Source organism: Drosophila albomicans, chromosome 3 (assembly GCF_009650485.2).
Source record: "Drosophila albomicans strain 15112-1751.03 chromosome 3, ASM965048v2, whole genome shotgun sequence".
Lineage (NCBI taxonomy): Eukaryota > Metazoa > Arthropoda > Insecta > Diptera > Drosophilidae > Drosophila > Drosophila albomicans.
In genome coordinates this window covers 6393090-6411275 of record NC_047629.2, presented here as the reverse complement: position 1 = coordinate 6411275, position 18186 = coordinate 6393090, and the positions used below count along the sequence as shown (strand labels likewise).

Below are 18186 nucleotides of genomic sequence, written 5' to 3'. Positions count from 1 at the left end.
ATCTCAAAGTCGAATACACCGACTTGTAACTTTTTGTAATTTTTTGTCCGGGTTTTTCTTCCTTTAAATGGAATTCATGAATTTATATCAACAAGTTGGAGTCAAAGAGCCGCTGATAGTAAGGGGGATGGTGGGTTGGGCAAAAGACAAATTGCGATGCGATGCGCAGGCGGCACTCGAGCAACTTGTTGATAGATTCGGAAGTAAAAGTCAAAGCGAAAGTCGAAAGAAATGCTCAAGCAGTGCACAAAGAGTCAAACTATTAGCTCAATGCCATTCCATCTTCGACTCCTCAAAAAAATAAAGGAAAAGAAGAGAAAAGAAAAAGGAAAAGCGTTGCAAAGGAAAACCCCCATTTGAAGTTGCTTCAGCTTCAGCTTCAGCTCGGAGCTTCTTTTCTAGTTTCCGCTTGCCTGTCGCTAACTGCGAATGCCGAATGGCCAGAGGATGGTTGAGGGTGAGCGAAGCAGGCCGAAGAGAGAGGGGGAGGTTACGGTAAATATGCTTTTAGCGTTCGAGTTTGACTTGAGGCATTTTCACTTAAGTGCTTTCATTTCACCGTTAAAGGTGTTGGATTGAAAATTGCGAGAAATACATGCTTATTACATTTGATCTCTAGCAATGAGCATAAAATGCTCATAAATTTGATTAAGCTGCAATCAAGGGGAGAAAAGGGGATTCCCCAAAAGGAGAGGATAGCGACAGGCGATTGCCGTGATTTATGCTTGACATTAGGTCTTATCTTGCCGTGCCCCTCTTGCATATGTAAACAGAAAACTACAGTGAACACTGGAATATAGAGTATATAAAGTAGATTTTTATTGATTGATATAAATGTAAGTACAACAAGTAGGAATGAAGTAAATAGGTATCGGCTTCGTGATACCCTACACTCAGTTTTTTATATACACAATAATTTCAAATCTCCTTCACAATCACAATTTTTAAGGAAATCTTTTTCTTAGTTCTTTTGAGCTATCTGTTTGCGACAGTATTTGAACTGATGCGATTTTTATATTGACAAAATATCTTATAGACTAGTGCACACTTATATTAAACGTGTGGACAATCATTGAAGTGGTATTAAGCATATTAAGCATATTACAAATAACTTGAGAATAAATAAGTGGAAAAGGGAATATAAGTACTACATATCATAGAAGAGAAATTCTTACGAAGCTGTTTCGAAACTTTATAAAAATGCCTATATAAATTCAATTAATGAAAATTTTTTGAATAGTCAGAAATTTAGGAGTTGAATTAACTTTTAAAAAATAGCAAATTTCTTTTAAAGAAATGTTTCGAATAATAGTGTAAATTTAGTACAAAGTGAAACGAATCAAAATGAATATTATTAGCTTATTCTTGATAAGCTGTAACTAGATAATAAAAATCTTAGATTTTTCGATAATTGATACAATGAGCTGGTTGCAGGTTCGAGCTGCATTTCAGCAAATTTCATATTATCGCTAACCATTCTCAAATTTGAAGACGTCAAGGTATTAGGAATGTAGTAATAATACCTTTACTTCCCATTTATTGGAATTCAATACCAAGGTACTTCGCAATACAATTTACAAAGTCCTTTCTCTATGGTTTTGCTTTACCCGGCGTTTCCTGCTTCTCGGCTATATCCAAAGTTTCTAGTTTCTCGAGGCAAGCGGTCGAACGCTGTTTGATGGGCGTGGTGCCCAGGGAACGGGTTTTCATCGAGCTCTCGCTAGTGCCCTGGCTGGGATTCAGGTAGAATCCCGGCGAACCGTCCTTGTTGAGTGAGGCACTGCGCGCAAAGGGAAAGTATGCATTAAGTTGTCGTTCCATCACATCCTTGTTGATGGTCGTCTCCCAGATTTGCTTCTGAATAATGCTGCTGTATCTCGCCTCAAAGCTTTGCTGATGACGCAGCAAGTCGGCAGCATTGCCCCTGCCCTTAACCTTCTCCCTTTCCCGTGTTTCGCGGTCGCGTTCCCGTTCCCGCTCCCCGGATGTTGGCGTTGCTGGGCAGAGCGGACTGCCCTGGGAGTCTTCATCAGTTGACATGACTGTTGACTGCTGGTATCGCACACTAATTGCCGGAAAATTAAGTATGTACAAACTATGCTTGTTAGGATTTCACAATCACAAATCGGATTTAGGTTTTTTTGGTCTCACTGCCAACTGGCAACTGGCGACTGGCAACGAGCAACTTGCAACTTGCCGCGTGAGCGTCAGAAACGCGAATAAGTCACGTCAGGCAAGGCATTTAACTCTCTGTCTGCCTGTCTATCTGCCTGCTGTTTGTTTTTCAAGTATAATTCACCTATTGTTGCGCATTTTCCTTACACAAGCTAAAGAGAAAACTCAAATGTCAGGCGAAAAGTTTTTCCCAGCTGCGTCGTAATTGCGAGCGTGCCTTTTGTCTTTTGTATCCTTTTGGCTTTTAGCTTTTGGCTTTCGGCTCTTGGCTTTGAGCCGAAAGTTTTCCGTGGCATTTGCCATTGCTACATTATGACGTTGTTATTAGCGTAGCGCCCACCATGGCGATAGCATATATCCAACGTCAAAGGTCACAACATGCTCCTTTTTTTAGCGTCGTCCTCGCTGTACTGTTGTTGTTGTTGTCGTGGCTGTCATGGCAGATTCATTAAACGATTCTCCATCCCCACAAAAAATTTCGAATTTGCAATAAAATAAAACGCGTTCGCTAAAGACGTAGATGGCCCACGATGTGCCACGTGTGGCAACTGCCACCAAAGGCCTTGCATGACGCTTGAGGCGACTCCTCTCCTTCTCCTTCTCCCCCTTCCAGTCCCAGTCCCTGCCTCCATCTCCTTCGTTCGGCAACAGTTGACAGTTCGAGCATGATTACTATGATATATATGGACATATTGGCAATGTCAATAATTGATTTATGCCTATTTAGGTGTTGTCATTAAAATGTGTGTCACACGGTGAGGTGCAAATGGCTGAGAGGATTGATTTATTGATAATTGATGCTATTATAGTTCTGACTATGTTCCTATTGCGCATTACTGATATCAAACAATATCGTGTGATATGTGAATAACATTTATGACAATGCATAGAAGCATAGCTATGTTTATTGTAAATATTTACATAAAAATCAAAGCATACATTTAGGCGTGACATAATTTGCCATGTCTTTATATGACTTATAATAACAATTATATATAATAACAATAGAAAGTGACGATCGACTAACATAACTTTGGAACTAACATTATTATATTTAGATTGATCGAAGAAAATTAAAATGAAATTGGTTTAACATCTTCAGTTGATTGCTATTCAAGAATTAGCTTAATTCTACAGTTAAAATAAAATCAAGTTCTTCAGGTAAATACCAACATTTCGACAACTAACAATGTCGATTGTTGTGTGTTGTGACAATTCCCCAATGCTAAATCAACAAAGATTGCAAGCGACCCGTCGAAAGCAAACAACACAACAAAATGTTGTTGTTGTGGGTACGGGAATGCCCCAGAGCGTAAACATTATGGCGTAATCCGTCAGAAAATAAATCGCCAGAAAGGCTTCAATGGCAACACAAAGTAAAAATCAATAATGAATAAAACAATAAAACAAAAATAAGTTATACGGGAAATTCTGAGAAACACTTCTATATATAAATCTGACGATTGCATATAGATGATAAAAGTTGAGTTTTACTCAATTTGGGAAATGTTTACACATATCTTAAAAATATATTGCAAATCAGCACAATCATCAAACTAAGCGTTAGCCACTTGTTGAGGATATATCCAAGCAATATCGACGATTGAAGTGCCACTTCTCCATTTTCATCATATCGAACATAGATTTATTAATCTGCTCCGAGGAGAAGTACAAGACTGCGAGCTGGACCCGCAGAAAGAAGATGAACAACATTCTGTAATAATCGGAAAGTGATATGACCATATAGTAGGATAACGTCGCCTTTTTGCCAGTGATCAGCTCATAGAAGTGAACCGTATGCCAGCAGTTGAGAGAGACCCATATAACCAACAATACGCAGGAAACCACGGTTAGAAAACGAAGTTGCCGGTAAAGCAGATGGGTATCAAGGCCAAGTTCTACAAATTCCTCCACGAGACTTAGTTGATGGTTTACCGATTCAACCAAGCTACGGCTGTGCAGCAGTGTAGGCAACAACACTACCTGAATCATAGCAATATTAAGTAAATAATGAAGATTTCATCATATATCATAGCAAACATACCAATGTCGATATCATGGCCAACAAACGCAGGAAAAGGTTTCCTACAGCTGCTAGGGAGGAACTACTTGCAACAGGTTGAGCATAGTTGTGCCAATCTTCCCAGATCAACGAGACATTCACATAGATATATATGGCCAATTGTATTATGTTTGATAGTAGCAGTGCATAGGAGAGTTTAAACTTTCTGCTCCTTGGATGATACGAATACGGATAGAGTCCAGAAATGCGCAAAGGAAAGGTTCCAACAATATACAATTGGACTAACGTTTCCGCTGCATCAGACATTGCAACTGACTTGGTTATAACTTGGGTCTAATACTCGTAGTAATAAGTCATGAGAAGTACTGTGCATATGCGTGCCAATTGCAATCAATTGAAGTAGCTGATAAATTATTCCCTAATGTCAGGTCTATATTAAACACTATTAATTAAGCAATTTTCGAAATCGAAGTGGTTTAATCGATTTTTATTAAGGTATTAAACATTAACTGCTTCACACAATTCTATATAAAAATCTGTCTAATTTAATTCTAGGGAATACAGATTTGAAATTTAGAGACTTTATTGGGTAGATAACAAAAGAAACACTCTCTTTCCGAGTCTGTTTGGGTAAGCCAACAGATCTCAGTGGCTGAATGCATTAGCTCTGTTTGCTCTGTAACAGCTCTGCAATGTCAATGTTACAATTTCGGTTAACAACTGTTCTTAGTTCTGAAGATGTTAACAGCACAAAGTTTCTGTAGATTTAACACGAAATCGTTAATTTGAATATCGGTGTAACGAGTCTTTCATAATCGACAAGTTTCGCTTTTCGGTGATGATCCAATCAACATTTTGTTATTAGAATATTTTAATCGACTTTTTGCTTAATTTTGTTTATTTGGAATTATTTTGCAAACGTGAAATGTAAATGCGATTGCCTAAAAACACAATTCACTAAAACTCGCGCTGAGCACATCATCGGTGCTCGTTGTTGCAGCCAGCAGCAAACCCTTCTTGGGCAAGCTCGGCATGAAGATGTGCAACTGTTTCCGACTGTCCAGCTGATTGGTGTTCAAGCCGCGACTGCTGACTGGCGGCGTGCGTGTTTCCTCCAATGTGGGCGAGGGGGTGTGGCCATTATACAGCCTGGCTGAGGCCAAGTGACCAGCCAGACGGCGTGTGGTGCTCGCGCTGTTGCTCAGTGCACAGAGATCGATATTGCGGGCCGGACGATTGAGGCGCACTGGCACGCCCTCCTTGTTGAAGATGATGGTAATGGGCTTGGCATTGGAAGAATTGGAGCGGTAATTAACAGCTGGCGGCAGGGGAGATGGCTGCTTGGCTGCGCTGGCTGGTTTCCTGGGAGCAGCAACGCGTTGAGACGCCGCCGTGGAGATGCGTTTGAGACTCATGCCACGATGACTATGACTATGTCGATTGCTGCGGTGGCTGCTTCTGGGCAACAAAGTGCTGCCATTCGCATTGGAGGAAGATGCCATCGGTGTGGCAGCCTTCACAATATCCGCCCGACCAGCCAGGTCCAGCCAGTTGAGCACACGTTCTGCCAGACGCTCTTCGGGATTGCCAATGTGCGAGCTTGTGGCCGGCGCATCCTGCAACGAGCTGCGCCGTGAGAGAGAGTGATAGTCCATTAGATGATCCAAGTGATAGCTTTTACCGCTGCTGAGCAGCCAGGCACGCCTCTTGGCATGGCGACTACTCTGCCGGCCGTGCAGATTGGAGAAACTCGTTTGCAACTTGTTAGCCAAGGCGCCCTGCGCCTGGCCAACTTGCTGTTGCCGTTGCAGCGTTAGTTTAGTGGCGTCCAGCAGCAAATACTCATCCAAGGCGTAGTCGACGCTCTCCTCAAAGGCAGTTGACGGATCGTGGGATTCACAGGAATCGTGCTGATGATTGATGCCTGTTGTTTGCATAGCACATTATTGAAGCTATCAAAGTCGTACTCTATATGCTCTACACTCACCTCTCCTCGCACTTTGCCGTTGGCACTGAATCCAGCGCTGACGCTCGCGAGGCTCATAGTCGAGTATGAAGTGTCGGCGGTGGCTGCGAGTGCCTTTCTCCCCGCTGCTCTCCAGCCAAACGGAGCGCACAAACAGCGGTCGACTGGCCGACTCCCAAATGGAACGCGCTGGGTGTCGCATTGCCGCCTCTTGCTCAGCTCAGCTCTGCTCTTGCATTAATTAAAACCCATCCAAAATAACAAATCCAAGGAGAGTTCGATTCGATTATCACGGGCCCACTGCTGTCCTCATCGTTAAAATGCTCGTTGCCGTTGTCGTTGCCGTTGTCGTTGCCTTTGTCGTGTGCTCCTTCTGCCGGTTGTTGCCTCACTGCCATCGCTGTTTGCCCTGACGACGACAATGAAGCGTCGTGACGCCGCCGCAAAATATTTTTTGTCACCAGGGATGGGCCAAACGTCGTCGCATTTAAATCAGTGAATAGTCACTATTCAAACTTTATCTCTATTACTAGTTGCATCCATATATTCATATATGAAAGGTAGTTTCAGAAGCTTTTCAACTTTTTTTGTAAAAAAAGACAACAAAAAATGAAAAATGAATTTAAATAGTACTAATTATGACAGCTTAAGTTAAAAACTAGTCATCGCTTAACACTTTTTTCATGGTGAACGCTGGGCTAAAAATGTAGCATACTCTAAAACTATAGGGAGAAAGGAAAGATTCGTCAAAAAAATATCAAAGAATATCGAAATTGTAGACATAATGTTTAAGAATATTTATATATGATTGTAAATGTTTCATAACACTTTTTAGGATTTTGTTATTTTTAATAAGAAAGAAAGATACAGTCGAGTGTGCTCGACTGTGAGACACCCGCCACCCATTTTGAATAAAACCAAAATATTGCGGTAATATTCTCAAAATACCAAAATAATATAACACACAAATACTAAAAAAATATATATATCAGATAGTATATTTGGTATATTGATGTGGTACTGCATTCAAGATATACTATAGAGTGCAAAATATACCAGATTGTCAGCCCAAGCATATAAGACCCCTAGTAAAAGAATTTCTTTAATAACTTCGACAACATTTTTATCTGATCGCAACCAAATTCAGGAATCACAATAACTTTAGATATTATTGTATATACGACTCTAGTCTAGTCGGAGATGTATCCTTCTACCTGTTACATACATTTCCTGCCGGCTCAAAGTTATATCATGGGTATCGGATATAAAAACATTAAATGAAGCAACTGTAATAAAAATTCAAAAAAGTCGGATTATTATATGGAAATGATGGGACACTAAATTAATAAATTATATTATATAGACACTATATATGTTATATATTTTATATGTTAATAACACCAGCCATCTACATATTTTACTACGCAAGATATTTCTTGGGGAGATACAGAGTCAAAGCAAAGACAAAAAAAAAGTTCAAGTATCTCCAATTCCTTGGCAAAATCACAATCACAGTCACTGCTTTGGTGAATCCCTGGTCTTAGCTGTTTGTTTTGTCTGGTTGCCCATCGGCCTGGCCCGTCGCTAACATTTTTTTGTACTCTGACTTGCGGTTTAAGTGTCTTCGACACGCGAAATGCAACCCAGACCCAAGTCGAATCCCAATCCCAATTCCAAACCCAAACCCAAACAACAAACCCTAAACTGCAAAGCTTTTGGCTCCATTAACCGTTTATCAGTTGCACGTGCTTTTAGAATTTTTGTATGTCAAATGCTCGGAGACAGTTTAATGAGTTACACGGCATTTGTCCGCGGAGGGAGCAACAAAATTACTTGCAATAACTTTCTTTTGCATAAAATTGCCAGGTTAATCGTTTACGCTGGCGTTGCATTTTAAGTGGTAGAGCCCATTAATTCAACTATCAAATTTGAATAAGCACATTTCCACCTTTGTATGCTATACTATGTATACACAACTGTGTGTACACGGTGAGCATGGGTTGCCTAGCAAGTGAATCCATTATTAGTTCCAAGCGCCATAAAATGGCATGTCAGGTTACATGCGCGACATCTGTAGAATATGTTGTGTTGTGGCTATTATCTGTGACACGAGTATATCGCTGAAAACACCCAAGGATCTGTATCAAAATGCAACTTCTTGCCCAAATCTGAGTGTCATGGGTACGTGCTGGCACGGTATTCCTAACTAGGTCTCTACTCGTACAAATATCCTTCGAGTGCCATTTTTTTGCCATGTCTAGGTATTAACATAATTCGAGGGTCTCATAAACAATTTAAATCAAAAGCGTAATACACGCATATTCATGTTATTATGATAATTTGTTGTGTTTTATCTACATATGAAAACATGGCAATTTGTAATCTAATTCTTTAATTTTTCCCGGAACTCGAAACAAGATTGATCTGCTTTTAAAAAATACATAAAAATTTCGCAGTAAAAAGCATTTTTAAATCCACTTTATTTTTAAAGTAATTCAAATTTCCAAACAAAACATATTTTTGGACTAATTTTTTAAGCGTCTTTTCAAAAATTCACTTGAAAATACATTTTTTGATATAATTTTTTAAAAAATAAGTGATCGAAACTATCATAGATAAAAAATTGGAAAGAAATACTCCAATTACTTTAAAAACTATTATTCTACCATAGCAGGGTAAATTTTTGGAGAATTCCAAATTCTGAGCTCCTAGCGTAAATTAATTATTTATCAAATGACTGCTTCTCATATTTCCAAAAACATTATAGACTTTTATCGAAGACCTTCAAATAGATATACGCCTAAGCACTTCAAGTGTTAACACCTTAGCACAAGCTAAATGAATAGTTGTATAGTTATTGGTTACCAGCTCGAATAGTTGTTATTATCCCAACCGCATGACTGTCTAGTTAAAAGCCGCACATTATGCCAACAACACTTCAAGCCCAGGCAACAATCATAACAAACATCGCTCAACACTTGTTCAACTTGGAAACGCAATTGAAACATGGCAGCTACCTACATATAGAAGACATGTACGTAAAGTGAAAGAGAAGCAACAAGGGTCTAGCATAATGCCAGGAAATGCAATTACAACTACGAAAGGAACATTGGTCTAAGTGGAGTATCGCAGTTGGAGCTGGGCGTTGATAATAAATATAAACAGAGCCGAAGCATGCAACAAACAAATTGAATACTGAATACTGAATACTGAAGCAGGAAATGCGAGGTTAGTTGAGGTCAGGTGAGAGAAGAGTGTGATGTACGTTGGTGGGCAGGAGAATCAACAACTGCAGCAGTAATTATAAACAACGAAAAAGTTGGTGAGTCGGTGTACTCGACTCTAAGATACCCGTACATTTTTAAAGGTGTTGAAACACGCTAAATTAATTAATTTATTATTTTAACACATACAAATACCGTACAAAATAGTCGGTATTAAATGTATCTACCTGATTTGAAATACTGTTTAAAATAATGAGAACAAATTAAAATTGTGGTTTGATACGAAATTAAAAATTTCACTAGAAAAAAACGGAAAAATGCAACATAACAATTTAATATTTATGGAATAATTAAAATATTTGTTATATAGTAATAATGTATAATATAAAATCAGTTTTATTTCGTGCTAGTTTTAATTTTTTAACTGAATATGGGAAAACCCATAAATAATGTTACAATATTTTAAAACTATTTTTAGGATTTAAACAAATATGATTAATTTGTATACAAATATAATATATTAAAACGCGAGTTTGCTATTTAAAATTGTATACTTAAAAAATTTTTAATAATCGAAATATAACATTGTTAACAGACTAGTGACCTACTGATTGAATGATTGTAACATAAGACTAGCGGCAATCATGGCCTTTAAGTTATGACACCCGCTTGAAGCAGCAGATGGGGGGTGTCTTCTGTGTTGCGAGGTAACAGAGTGCAGCAATTTGTTGCAACCTTTGTTGGCAGGGCCGAACAACTCAATTAGAGCAGGCAATCTGGGTTGTGCCTAGAAACCTCGAAGCCGTTATAAACTTTTAAGCGTCAACAATTTTGCGGGTCTGTAACGCAATTAAAATGCGACTGGCTGAGTAAATTGCTTTTTTGCTTTTGCAGCGTTTGCAGCAGCTACTAACTAACATACTAACGGCTAGCCGTTAGGCTAATTGTACGTAAATTTCTTTGTTGCAACTCAATTACAAAACCATTAGTCGGGTCTTTCATGCCACTTCCACAGTTCCCATCATACCCGAGTTCCTGTACGACATACGACATCCGGACGCTCCACTCGACAGCTTTCCCCGCACACCGCTCACCCTGAACACGCCTCCAACGCCCACACAGTCACCGTGTCCCTGCAAGGACAACGAAAATGAGCCAGAGGCGCCGATCGAGACCACATTCAGTCCAGAAGGTAAGCACTACACATAATTGCCAGTTCAAGGTGTTTAAATGGCTCTATTTCTTAGAAAACTACACATATTATAAGGAGTTGGAAGCACGGCACAATGAGTTGGTCGGTGAAACAGTCGAAGTGGGTCTTCTCTTTGCCTCCAAGGCAATTGTTCAGCTGCTGGTTAACCCGATTGTTGGTCCTCTTACGCATCGGTATGTAACTATTAACCAATTACATAGTGAAACTATAACCTATCTGTTTGTTTCTTTCTTAGCATTGGCTATAGCATACCCATGTTTGCCGGCTTCGTCATTATGTTCCTGTCCACGATAAGTAAGATGTGATTTTAAGTATTCTCAGAATTTTTTTTACCTACGAGCTTTATTTCATCCATACCTTAGGAATAAATCATTGGATGAATTTTATGGCTTATTTATAAGCATTCTATATTAGGCATCAGGTTACAGCGCAAATATATACGTTTAACATTGTTTCTATTGAATGATCGAACAAATTCATCATGTCTTGCACATATCTAATTCATAGACTTTTTGTCTATCAAAGATTTTTATAAGTCGAACTCAGACTAACGATCAATATATTTAATATTTTGACTTTTCAAGCATATAAATTTAAATTTAATTTTTCTTTGTAGATCTATTTCTAATTGTTACAAATAATAGAACTACAGTCCAGTGTGCTCTTCTGTAAATATACCGAATTATTATATAATACAACAAATTCTAAAACACACAAGTAAGAAAGCTACAGTCGAGTTGGTCCTCCAGAAATATATATTGAATTAGTATTCAAAGAAACTAAAATATACCGATATATATTTAGTATAATGGCATACTATTACTTTAAAAAAAAACCATAGATAACAAATAAGATTATCACTTGAATAACTTCTAAGTTTTCATCTGATCGCAACCAACCAAAAGCTACTTCTACCTATTACACTTTTCGTGTTAGCACAAAGCTGTGATACTCTTCTATTCTTTTTGATTTTAACATAAATATAAAAGAAGTTACAATAATGTGGATAATAATAGAAAATATCCGTAAATACTTTCCAATATCTTACAATCAAATGCATTTTCTAACTTGCTTTATTTTCCCAACACATATTTACAACTGCATTCTAAATTTAAAATCGACAAATAACTAATAATTTTCCTATATTGCTAGTCTTCGCTTTTGGTCGCTCCTATTTGGTGCTGTTCATTGCACGAGCTTTGCAAGGTATTGGTTCTTCCTGCTCCTCCGTGTCGGGCATGGGCATGTTGGCGGATCGCTTCACCGATGACAAGGAGCGTGGCAACGCCATGGGAATTGCTCTGGGTGGCCTTGCGCTTGGTGTGCTCATCGGACCACCGTTTGGTGGTGTGATGTACGAGTTTGTGGGCAAGTCTGCGCCGTTCCTGATCCTTGCTGCCTTGGCGCTGGGCGATGGCTTGCTGCAGTTGTTCATGCTGCAGCCATCGATCCAAAAGGCAGAATCCGAGGAGCCACCATCGCTGAAGAGTCTCATCAGTGATCCGTACATTTTGATAGCTGCTGGAGCCATCACGTTTGCCAACATGGGCATTGCCATGTTGGAACCATCGCTGCCATTGTGGATGGTGGACAATATGGGGGCAACACGTTGGGAGCAGGGCGTGGCATTTTTGCCCGCCTCCATTAGCTATTTGATTGGCACGAATTTGTTTGGACCACTGGGACACAAAATTGGACGCTGGTTTGCTGCCTGTCTGGGATTGGTTATCATTGGCGCTTGTCTGATCTTCGTGAGTAGTTTTCAAAGAAATTTAAAAACATTTTGCCAACGATGATCGCTCTCTAGATTCCAATGGCCACATCGATCACGCATCTGATAATACCGAATGCTGGCTTGGGCTTTGCCATTGGCATGGTGGACTCCTCCATGATGCCAGAGCTGGGCTATCTGGTGGACATACGTCACTCGGCGGTCTATGGCAGTGTCTATGCCCTGGGCGACGTAGCCTTCTGTGTGGGCTTTGCTGTCGGACCGGCGCTCTCGGGATCGCTGGTCAAGACTATTGGATTCGAGTGGATGTTGTTTGGCATCGCCATTCTCTGCTTCCTGTATGCCCCACTGCTGACGCTCCTGAAAAACCCGCCGACCAGCGATGAGAAGAAGGTGCGTATGGCCAGAGAAGCAGCTGAAGCAGAGGCTGCTGCTGCTGCTGAAGCTGCTGCGGAATCTGCCGCCAATAATTCGATTGCCCACATTGTGGCATCGTGTCCAGCTATTTTGCACAGCTCAATGGATGGGGGCAAAATAAACGAGGGATTCGAATCCTCGCGGTTGTGAGCTGTCAACACAGCTTTACTCTTATGTTATATTTTAGTTTATCTCTAAATTATATTTTAATAACAATATTATTTAAAATTGTATAAAACTATACGCATATGATTTACGTTTAATTTGTTGTGACCACAAAATCCTTTTCTTTAGTAATTAGTTAAATAATTTTCATTATTATTTCTTAATAAGTTTAATTTCTTAAATATTTTGATTATTTAATATATTTTAAATAAACCGAAATCTGCTGTTGTGTTTAATTTTTCAAAATGTGCTGTGATACTTCAAGTTACTAACTTTATAATCTTTTAATCTTTACAGTCTTTAATCTATGGTCGCGATAAATCACAGGTACGTTATGTAACCTATCAAAATTACGATGACGACGAATAAATCTCCGAAACAATGAAATTTCAAAGCAATGTCATTCAAAAATGACCAAAAATCCTAAAAAAAAATAAATGAAATATGAAAAGGCAAAGGCAAAGAACACAAAAAAACTACAACCAAAAATATCAGAAATATCATATGAACTCAAGAAAATTGTTATAATTGTTTAATATTTAATAAAAGAATAAAAATAACCAATCCATAACTATGCTTATAACTTAGGCATATCACACAGTTATTGCCAAGCAAACAAAATATTACCATATTCACCCTTAACTTGTTCAAGAAGCAAATCGAATTAAATAGAAACTCAAAATATTTCAGTCTTAAAAAAAAAAAAAAGAAAATTTGGTTAACATTCTTTGATTTCATATTGGAATTTATACAAATTTGATTTCTTCCCTAAATATATGTTATCTATATAATTATATAATTTAAAAGATGAAACAAAACTAGTCAAATATATTAGCTTACATATTGCAAACTTAAATGTTGAAGAAATTTCGCAAAAAAAAACTAAAAAGTAAAACCAAAGTTATTTTTAAATACGTGAAATATTTGTAAAGAAAACAAAACCAAACAACAAAAGGCTTTCGAGCTCGCTTAAGCTGTAGAAGCTTTGAGCATTATAAATCTTACTCCCAGAATGGAAGGTAATTGCAATATATAACTAAGCACGTCCGTAATTGCAGAGGCTTAATGTGAACTCCAAAACCGATCGCACAAAATGATATAAATACTTTTATATTTACTCTATATAGAACATTTTTGTGTTAAAGCAAAAATTTATATGAACAACGCGAAAGATTTAGAAACCGGACAAAAGCGTAACATACTTTTGAGGGTTGACTAGGATACATGGTAAAAATACTTAGGAACTCACAACGTCAATATAAACAGTTTGAAGCAGTTTTATGAACCAGTTTTCGAACCAGTTTTCGATCTAGTTTTCTAACCAGTTTTCGAACCAGTTATGTTGACGCTGTGACAACCCTAGTGTTACAGGCGCATTGTGCGAGGGTTATCCGCATAGACATTAATGCTGACATTACAAGGCGATGCAGGCAGCTCCCCCACAGCAGCTGCCCTACTCCGATTGGGATTGGACTGCGATTGTCCAGCAGTTACTCGATTCACCGAGAAACGCAGATTTTTATCCTGCGGCTGCGAGGTGGTAATCCTAATGGGCAGATTGTTTATGCGAGTGTGTATCGGAACACTGGACGTGATGGGTTTTCCATTCACCTGCAGATTGAGCAGCTTGCGCTCGTTGTGAAGACTCGTGTTGCTGCTGCCGCCATGCACAATGGCATTAAAATTTGATGCCCCGGAACTACGGCGTTCCACGGTCCTTGGTGCTGCCTTTGCCTGTGTTGTTGCAGGCGTCGCACTGTGCGGACACCTGCTGCAGATCTTCTGCAACCTTGACAGATTCCCAGTAGACTTCTCCAAACGCTCGGCACGATTAGCCTCCGATGACGGCCGAACGTAGCACGGCGCCATGCCAGGCAAACGTTCTCCGGAGGCGGGCGTGCTCAAATGTGATGTCATCACAACTGGTTTTGTGATCCGCTCTGTCATAGACATGGCGCGCATTGGCTGGCGTTGAGCTTGTGCTTCCTTGCGTCGTCTCTCCGCTAATTCCAGCTCTCTGCGGCGCTGCGTTTCACGCTCCAGCTCACGCAGCCTGTGAAACTCGCGCTCCGCTTCCAACTGGAGTAAACGCTCGTGATCTCGCTGTCTTTCCGCTTGTCTCAAGCATTCACGTTCCTGTTCACGCTGACGCGCTCGCTCCTGCTCCTTGTGTAGCTCTTGTTGTCGCAGCTTCTCTAAGCGTTCGCGCTCCGATTGCAGCTGCAGCCGCTTGGCCAACAACACATCCTTTTGCGAATCTAACACACTGAACTTGGACAAACGTTTATCGATCACGAAGCTCTTGGTGCTGCAGCAGCGACGTGGCATGGTCACCTGACACTTGTCCGTATTGTCTGCTTCTATTTTGATCTTCAGGGCCTTGCTGACATCCACTTCGGAGTCAATGCTGGTTATATTGATGTTAATCGTGCAGCCACTGCAACTACTTGCAGTGCGTTTAGGCGAAAGTTTGACTGAGGATTGAGATGGCTGCTTTGCTGGGGCCTTCAGATTGGTGACCGAGGCACTTGCACTCTGTCGGATCGTGGTGGCACTCTGTCCACGTCGCATCGCTTGATAATCCTCTCGATTGCAGCAGATGCGAAGCAATGGATGAGGATTAGCAGCGACAGGTGGAATACTGGCCACCGGATGCCGATGGCGTTCCTGCGTCTGCGTCTTCGGCCCCGGAAAAATCTCTCTAGTAACAGGCGGCGCAACGCGATTAAAGTCTTGCAGAAATTGACGACGCCGGGTCTCAATAAAGGAACCCGCCGGTGGCGTCGCTGCCGCTAGCTTTGACTCCGCATTTCTATTGAACTTCACATTGTAGAAGTAGGTCTTGAAGGGCGTTGGTTCCGGTGGAATAGGCGATGGACGCTGATAGTGCTGCATCGGATAAGCGGGCCGCTCGGCATAATGAAAGTTATATGATTGAATTTTGAAAGGATCGTTCTGAAAGACATCCAACGACGGACGACGAGTGTAAACACTGTTAGCTAAATCTGCCCACAAGAAGGCCATGAGAATAGGTTCATTTCAGAAGAAAGTGTTAAATTTGAGCGAAATACTCACAGAATGCGCGATTCATGTTATGCAACAAATTTTGTTCTTAAAACATTTAGGCCAAAGCGGTACAGAGTATTGCGAACATCTAAACAGTATTTTTCAAAAAATAAAATTTCATTTCCAATATCCAAAACGATAATTTGAGCAACGATGACTTTGTTTCACTTGAGAGGCCAATGTTTTGGACCAACGAGTTTGGGGTTTGTGGGGCGCACATTAAGTCCCTATTGGCAATAGGACGAGAGTTGTGCAATAATTTGGTTTATCTACGACCAAACCTTCTTTAAGCAAATCAATTTAAAATACTGTATTCAATTTGTTGATTGTATAAATGTTAAATGTTAATCTAAAATAACAAAGTTCACTTTAAACGAAATCAAACTATATTTATAATAAACTGTGTAGTCATGTTCCGAGATTTAATTTCGCTTAAATTCTGTCCGTACTTTTCGGTTTAAATATAAATTGACAGTGACAGAATTTTTTTCAAAATTAAACCTTAGAACATGGCGGAAATTCAAGTTATCTGACGCAATAAGGGAACTAAACATAAGTTGAATTAAACCAATTTAGATACTAGATATTCATATGCTTAAACAAGTGGATACAATGCGTGCTCAAATTGTGAATCTTTTATTTACCTAAAATCAAAATCGATTTTATTATTTCTTAGTATAACGATCATTTGGATCAATTGGATACTTACGCGAGCAACTTGAATGGCTGCAAGTTGTTCTAAGCGTTGTAGACTTTGAGAGCTACGTAAAATCCTTGATTTTAAATTGAATACAACGCCATCTATTGGGCAATTTAAAAAACACATTTGAGCGCATCAATTTGCAAACTAGTAGAAAAGTTGATATTCAGTCGCAGGTATACAATGAGGTTACATTAAAACAAAAAGAAAAAAAAACAAATTTGTACATACGCTAAGCTGAAAAAACTTGCTGATTGTCATTGTTGTTTTGTTATGCAATAAAATATAATACATAAATCATACAAAATAAATTGTAATTTACCATGCTTCTTGAAGAATTGCAAAATTCAATCATGCACATTATAAATATAACTATTCAGAATTTCTAACAAAAAATCTAAATCAAAATGTGTTTAGTACAAAAGCATTGTGCAGGGTAAACTCCAAAGAAATATATTTATAACTCAACTTTCAATGGTATTTAGTTATAATATGCAACAAACAGTCTTGTTCGGTTTTCAAGAAATCGTTGTGTGTGTCGAAGTCCAACTTAAATGTGGCGAATCGATCTACGAGTATACTCTCGTAAATGTATACTATATAGTACGTGTGAATTAGACAATATAGCTTAAACAAAAACCTAGTGGATACTTATATATTAATGTAAACATATATTAAACAATTCATTGTCGTTGAATATTATCTATATTATTGCATCACAAAATGAGAAAAAAAAATTCAAAATTTATAATAATAAAAAGCTGGTATGGGGTCAAACAAACTATAATCCAACTACATATATGTAACTACAGCTTGGTAATAAGTTTTGTGCACAGTATTGAGGCGTATTTACACACTACAACTACACGAATACTATATCTATAAATATTTATAATAACGAATATTATTAACGATAACCGCACACACATACTCTCTCTCAAGTATTGAATAACGAATACCGCTAAAAACAAAAACCAAAAATAAGAAAGAATTTGAACATTAAAATATTCTCATTGTTTAGCGCGAGCATTTTAGTTGGTATCGTATAATGACATTATAAATAAAATTAAATAATATAATGAAATATATATACATATACAGTTGCAAATACTTATGCATTTATCGAACTAAATAATCGACTACTAATAATATTATTTAATTATTGTCATGTGTCAGGTTGAGTTCTTTGGAAAACCATTTGAAAACAAACAAAATGGCAAAGAAGATGCAATACTCGTATAGGAAATAATATTGATGAGTAAAATAAGCATATAACGTATACTTATAATCGCATGTAATACTCGTATATTATATTACACTCGTATTGCTATCAATAGTTGTCACTTGACAATGGCTTACATACATACTTACTTACTTAATTAATTATAATCAACTAAGCTAACACTAATACTGATACTGCAATACTACACACAATATGTGTACAATCAATCAAAACTGCGTTAAGTTTAATACAACAAATATGTACTTATGTATGTACTCTTATA

At 38.7% G+C, this 18186-nt stretch overlaps 4 protein-coding genes across 9 annotated transcripts in view; 1 reads left to right on the top strand and 3 right to left on the bottom strand.

Moving 5' to 3' along the window:
• LOC117571950 (synaptic vesicular amine transporter) overlaps positions 1-14133 on the top strand; it is a 39180-nt gene extending 25047 nt beyond the window's left edge. For 2 of the 5 annotated variants that reach the window (XM_052003853.1, XM_034254447.2), the window contains exons 3-7: positions 10404-10580; positions 10636-10774; positions 10837-10895; positions 11754-12352; positions 12409-13033. In XM_052003853.1, coding sequence (XP_051859813.1) covers positions 10404-10580; positions 10636-10774; positions 10837-10895; positions 11754-12352; positions 12409-12900 — 1466 coding nt within the window. In that variant the 3' untranslated portion in view covers positions 12901-13033. Of the gene's footprint in view, positions 1-10403; positions 10581-10635; positions 10775-10836; positions 10896-11753; positions 12353-12408; positions 13034-13212 lie in introns of those variants that run through there. The other 3 variants (XM_034254448.2, XM_034254449.2, XM_034254450.2) reach the window with 2 other exon arrangements.
• Positions 1433-2201, bottom strand: LOC117571467 (uncharacterized). Its single transcript, XM_034253620.2, has one exon. The coding sequence runs from the start codon at positions 2038-2040 to the stop codon at positions 1591-1593; it is 450 nt and encodes a 149-aa protein (XP_034109511.1). The 5' UTR covers positions 2041-2201; the 3' UTR covers positions 1433-1590.
• LOC117571470 (uncharacterized) lies at positions 5074-6793 on the bottom strand. Its single transcript, XM_034253623.2, has 2 exons — positions 6186-6793; positions 5074-6122 (listed from the first exon to the last, which is right to left on the bottom strand). Exons 1-2 carry the CDS (start codon positions 6364-6366, stop codon positions 5140-5142), a joined length of 1164 nt encoding a protein of 387 aa, XP_034109514.1. The 5' UTR covers positions 6367-6793; the 3' UTR covers positions 5074-5139.
• On the bottom strand, positions 14127-16126 carry LOC117566748 (putative uncharacterized protein DDB_G0271982). 2 transcript variants are annotated; one of them, XM_034246292.2, is made up of 2 exons: positions 15991-16126; positions 14127-15920 (listed from the first exon to the last, which is right to left on the bottom strand). In XM_034246292.2, exons 1-2 carry the CDS (start codon positions 16004-16006, stop codon positions 14281-14283), a joined length of 1656 nt encoding a protein of 551 aa, XP_034102183.1. In that variant the 5' UTR covers positions 16007-16126; the 3' UTR covers positions 14127-14280. The 2 variants fall into 2 exon arrangements, with proteins under 2 accessions (XP_034102183.1, XP_051859815.1); XM_052003855.1 differs by having other exon boundaries at positions 14127-15914; positions 15991-16112.
• Positions 16127-18186: the final 2060 nt, after the last annotated feature.

Excerpts from the sequence above, each read along its gene's own strand:
- LOC117571467 (XM_034253620.2), bottom strand. The coding sequence starts at position 2,040 with ATGTCAACTGATGAAGACTCCCAGGGCAGTCCGCTCTGCCCAGCAACG.
- LOC117571470 (XM_034253623.2), bottom strand. The coding sequence starts at position 6,366 with ATGCGACACCCAGCGCGTTCCATTTGGGAGTCGGCCAGTCGACCGCTG. Across the intron at positions 6,123-6,185 it reads ACGGCAAAGTGCGAGGAGAG|GCATCAATCATCAGCACGAT; the intron begins GTGAGTGTAGAG and ends TGCAAACAACAG.